Below are 5,285 nucleotides of genomic sequence, written 5' to 3' on the forward strand. Positions count from 1 at the left end.
GTCGAAAAATAAGGTGACACAAATATTGTAGTGCATGCATCTTTCATCATTTGTAAATAAGAAATATAATCAAAATATTGTTTTGAATTGATAAATACTATATAATTTGTAAAAGTACAAGATCGAGAGTGAAGGTGAAGTGGAAGGAGGGGCACTAAGAAGATTAGATAATGAATGTGGATGGTCAAGAAGAAATAATGATTATCGATGAGGAAGAAATTGGAGAGAGAATTAGTTTGTAAGAATGGAAACCACATGCCATCACTTCTTACAAGGGAGGTACGACTACGAAGAAACGGCGATTGCCGAGGGGAAACAAAATGGGCGAGAGAATGGTGAAAGAGAAACGACGATTATTGAGGGGGGAGGGGGCATATCTTTTGCCTGCTGTAAAAAAATCACCATGGCAGTGCACGAGCATTAAACTAGTTGTCTTAGGTGGATGATTCTATTGCTTCTTCACTTTATTTACATATATGGCATACAAGGAGAGCCATAACAATTTCCTTGTCGAAATAACTTGTAAACACATTATATCTTTATTATATTATTTGGATCCCATCTCAAACTATAAAGCTTTACTACATAGTACAACCACCAGGTCCGCCATAGTAAAACATTTCGTCTACAGATAGAACGGCTCCATAGCATTTTTTATGGGAGATAGAAGCAACAAGGGCCCCGGGCCATGGATCAATTTTGTAGCCTCTACCAGTGTCATCAACAAATCTAACATCTCGAACAGTTGCAGAATGTATCCCAGGCCAGTGGCCGCTGCCCATTGTAGGACTAGCACTCCCGGAATTAGAGAAGGTGTAACCACCCCACTCTACAAGATTTGCATGGTCTGCCATATTATTAAAGATACTTTTGGGCCAGAATCCAACAGCTCTAAGGCTTTGATTATTATAACCAAAGTACAACCACCAGTCACCATCATCTTTCTTCTACAAGATAGACAACGGTAACTAAAACTTATTCCAGTAACTAGCAATACAAATGACTCTAGAATCGGAGGGTCAATTAGTGATGTCATCATCTATGCATAATTTTTTTGAACCACATATACCTCCTTAGATAAAAATTCTGGTGGTAAATTATATTTAGTGCTTTCATCGGGTTTTAACTGCTTACCTTGAATATCTTGATTGTGATCTTAAGTTTTCCGTTTTTGTGGTCTAGAGTGTCTCCTGGAGTGATAGGCGCATTTTGTACTGGCACAAAACCATCGCATTTCAAGTCATAGCATCCAGTTGACTTATACCCGTCAACCTGTCATGCAACAAAAGATCATGAATTGTATGTGTATTGCTAAGAAAATGTTACCCCCAAATTTTCAAAATATTGAACACAAGAAAAAACTAACAAATACAAAAGGTTAAACCATGTACCGTCCATCGTGTAAAGAAATGTGTTTTGCTATCACCATATTCAGATGGGCTAACCTGCATAAAAGTAAATTAACAGTTGCTAAAAAGGTACTCCCTCTATCAAAATAATGAACTGCAAAATCATATTATATTTTGATACAGAGGAAGTAGCTATAAAGTTTTCGCATAAATAGAATGCATTGATTTAAAAAAAAAGTGCAATCGTCACTGAAAAGGAAATCCATGCATTCCAAATAGGTTATGCTGGAGTAATCATTGAGGAACTAACTTACCGTCCATCCAGCTATTGCAGCATTGTGACTACTGAAGTCCTTCCCTCGACCGACCACACACATGTGTGATGAGCTTATTTGGTTATTGACATTTTTCATACCATAGACATCAAACGTTGACATGCCACCGAAGAGTATAGAGTCTGTTAAGTACTCAATTAGAGCATACTGTAGGAAGGCAAGATACCAGTTAATATAATATGCTTCACACTACAATACTTATAATACAATGGTATATTGGAAGCTTTTTAAATCAAATCGGGAGCATTAATTTAGTTGATATCTAATTCAATTTAGGACCCTTATACTAAACCGACGTTTGATCTGGGAGCAACCCCCAACTAACGAATCGTTCGATCTGGGACGGATCCTCTAGTGAACAGAAACATTCGCTGGGAGGAACTCGCAAGCGCGAACAAATACGGCCCAACAGACATTTCTTGACAGGCCTCCTTCCCAAAAGCATCATTGATTGTGCATAACTAAATAAATAAGAAAAATCCAAAAAACAGTAACAAAAAATGAAAAAAAATCAGCGAGCTGGTTGGATCTGTATTTGAACACAAAGATGCCATACCTAAAAAATGCCACACATCAAAATTTACAAAAAAAATCCCATGCATTAAAAACTAAGAATCTGCCGCATCAATAAAAACAAGAAAACATTTAAGAAATGAAGTTCATACGTGAACTCGCCATTGCTTCATAAAAAGATGATGGCAAAAAGAATATTAAGATAATAGTCTTACGAAAACAAGCTTTCCATGGGATTTCCAAAAGATATGTTTTCTATGGTTTAAAAAAGGATTTGGCCATTGTTTCTTAAACGAATGTATACAAAAAGAAATTTCACATGTTTTGTTCCAACAAAAGTTACCATGTTCCAAAAAATGAATGGATAAAAATTGACATGGTCAAACAAAAAAACTATGTTGCTCATAAAATAAAATTGTCATGGTTCAAAATTAAATTTAAACTGTTCCAAAAATAAAAAAAATGGCATGGGTCAGAAAAGATGTAAATTTCCTAGATGACTAGTATATACATTTGACATGTCAGAATTTGAAATTCATACAATTGTTTTTGAATTTGTCATTTTGTGATTATACAACTTGCAATGTTTGGAAACCACAAAAAAATGGGTTTGCATTTGAAAATGTGAGCATAAGTGAATTTGCCATCTGATGAACATGGACATAGTACAAAGTATAAACTTTGCCAACAATCTGAAAATTACAAAAATAAACACATCATCTGCATCTAAATAGGCATGACCTGAACACCTACCAGCGTCCGTGCTGTCTGGATAGGTGATCATGGTGTGCTGAATAGGTGGCGGTGGACGACCAGCGACCACGTTGGCCGCGAGACCATGAGCGCCCAGGCGGTCGGTGGCATCAGGTAATAGATGGTCGCGCCCGATAGCGCCACCGTGCAACCAAGGTCGATGACCACCCAGCTGGCCTTCTCCTATCCGGGGAATCATCGGGACATGCTTCACTTAAAGTGATTATACCACATAGTTTAGGGAAGCGAAACCATAGGAAAAGCATGGGTGGACCAAGCGTTTTAACCGGAATCTAGTGACGGAGAAAGAAGAAAGAATGGGAAGAAAGCAGCCATGGGCAAGCTTTAATGAATAGAAATAAGTAGGAGTTACAGCCTTTAAATTCGAGTGAAACGAGCCTTTGACGTAGTCACAAATTCGACTGCCCGACAGATTTTTTAAGTGTCCGCGTTTATTTAGGGCTAATGCATATTCATATCCCACTAGTAGACTTAGCAGACTGTGACCTAGCCAGTCTATTTGTTGACAACAGACCAGTACTATCTCTTATCCCTAGGAGGCCTTCCTCCACTAGCAGGTTTCTTTGGAAAACTCTATCTATTCTGGTGTGGATGGCAAGCAGGCCTATATTTCTTGGTTTCAATAGGACTCCTTACGAGCGTTCTTTCTATCTACTATTATCTAAAAATAATCAAGTTATTAATGACCTCTTGAAGATCACACAATCCACTTGCAATCAGTGCTTGAGTTGTTAAGAAGGGATGGTGTACTAGCTTGGTTTGGCTGGCACTATTGGGTATCGTGGGTGTCTCATCCCTTGGAGGTTAGGGTATTGAAAACACATTGAATAGAGATCCGAATCGAATACAAAAGATATCCGATTTGACCTCGGGAGCCTGTCCACGGATCTGATCAAAGTATGATTCCCTAGTGCCAAAAGTCCTAACGATTCCACTGTGTTTTTTGCACTTGACTGGGTGGACAGTTGACCGGAAGATAACTTCGATTCGCCCGGCCAGCAGGCGGGTGGCGTGCTTATCTTGTGTGACAACACTACAGAGCGAGTAGCTCTTCTAGTCGGGCAGCTGTGTGACAACACTCCTGAGAAAGCGGCGCTTTTGTGTAACATGCTATGGTCTCCTTCTCATATGATGCAGGGCAATAAGACCAACTGCCCGCCCTACCTAGTGAGAAGAAAGCTTATAAATATAAGCATAAACGAATTCCTAGCCGGTGACACCAGATATATATACAATATGCCTCGGAATAGCCGCCTCCATGGCATCCTTCATTCTGCTTGGAGGAGAACCCACCAAGCGTATAGCATTCCCTCACGCGAGGATTATGCTTCACCAACCTGCTAGTGCCGAGAAGATTCCACTTATTCTAGATTAAAAGCAGTTCAGGACCAGGTACGCCGACCACGATATTTGGAGTTTGCAGTAGGTGATCATGCTTGACTTCGGCTTGAACCTACAAAGGGTGTGATGCGTTTTTGAGTGAAGGATTAGGCGTAGTGTATCACTGGGTGCCACAATCCCATTCAATTCTTGTCCATTCAATACCATGGATATATCGATTTCTATTTTCAGAAAGCTCCTATTTCTAAGAAAGTTCCTCCTTCTCGCTATAGAAATGATCTTTAAGACAACCTATCCGTTTCGGTTTTGAAGAAGACAGGAATGAGTCAGTGCCAGGTGTCCCCGGTCGTGATACGAGAAAACAGATGGTTTGAGCAAGCATGGGTTCAAGCTCTAGTGGATGGGTTTGATAGCTGAACGCAAGGATAATTCATCTACGTAGCTAGTTGGTTATGGTGGCGGAGAAGCCCCTCTTTAGCTAGATTGGGCTCCAGTGGGAAAGTTAAGAGAAAGAGACAGAGCAGAAAGGAATCTCCTAGATGAAGCATGGATTCGGCTCTCAGGTGGTAGGCTGAGCACCCACTAATACGATTGGGCTTTCCCTTCCAACTTAGCAATATCAACATGACCGAACGGAACCCGCGACTTCTGGTGTGACAGACCAGCACTCTAACCAACTGAGCTATTTCCCCCTTTCGTAACTACTGTCGATTCAACAGTCACCTACCGGTTACCTTTGTAACTATACCGCAGCAAACCGGTCAAAGGCGAAGCTGTTCTATCTCAACTCTCTGACTTGAAGGAAGATGTGGCGGATCTCAAGGCTGGCTCTATTCCAAGTACAAGTTCCGAGGTGAAATGCGTTGATCATTTCTCAACACCAGCTTCTCACCTGGAGGAGGGAAGGGAGATATGAGCATAGCGATAGCGGTATCTTTTCCTCTTTTGATAGAAGCCCACATGCCCACTCTTC

At 40.5% G+C, this 5,285-nt stretch overlaps 1 protein-coding gene across 1 annotated transcript in view; it reads right to left on the minus strand.

The window, feature by feature from the left end:
• Positions 1-516: 516 nt before the first annotated feature.
• Positions 517-5,285, minus strand: part of LOC119281784 — a 7,084-nt gene continuing 2,315 nt past the window's right edge. The window contains exons 2-5 of the mRNA XM_037562220.1: positions 1,664-1,831; positions 1,392-1,445; positions 1,135-1,272; positions 517-947 (exon numbers count right to left, since the gene is read on the minus strand). Of these exons, the coding sequence (XP_037418117.1) occupies positions 582-947; positions 1,135-1,272; positions 1,392-1,445; positions 1,664-1,831 (726 nt within the window). The 3' untranslated portion in view covers positions 517-581. The remainder of the gene's footprint in view (positions 948-1,134; positions 1,273-1,391; positions 1,446-1,663; positions 1,832-5,285) is intronic.

This window comes from Triticum dicoccoides, chromosome 3B (genome assembly GCF_002162155.2).
Source record: "Triticum dicoccoides isolate Atlit2015 ecotype Zavitan chromosome 3B, WEW_v2.0, whole genome shotgun sequence".
NCBI lineage: Eukaryota > Viridiplantae > Streptophyta > Magnoliopsida > Poales > Poaceae > Triticum > Triticum dicoccoides.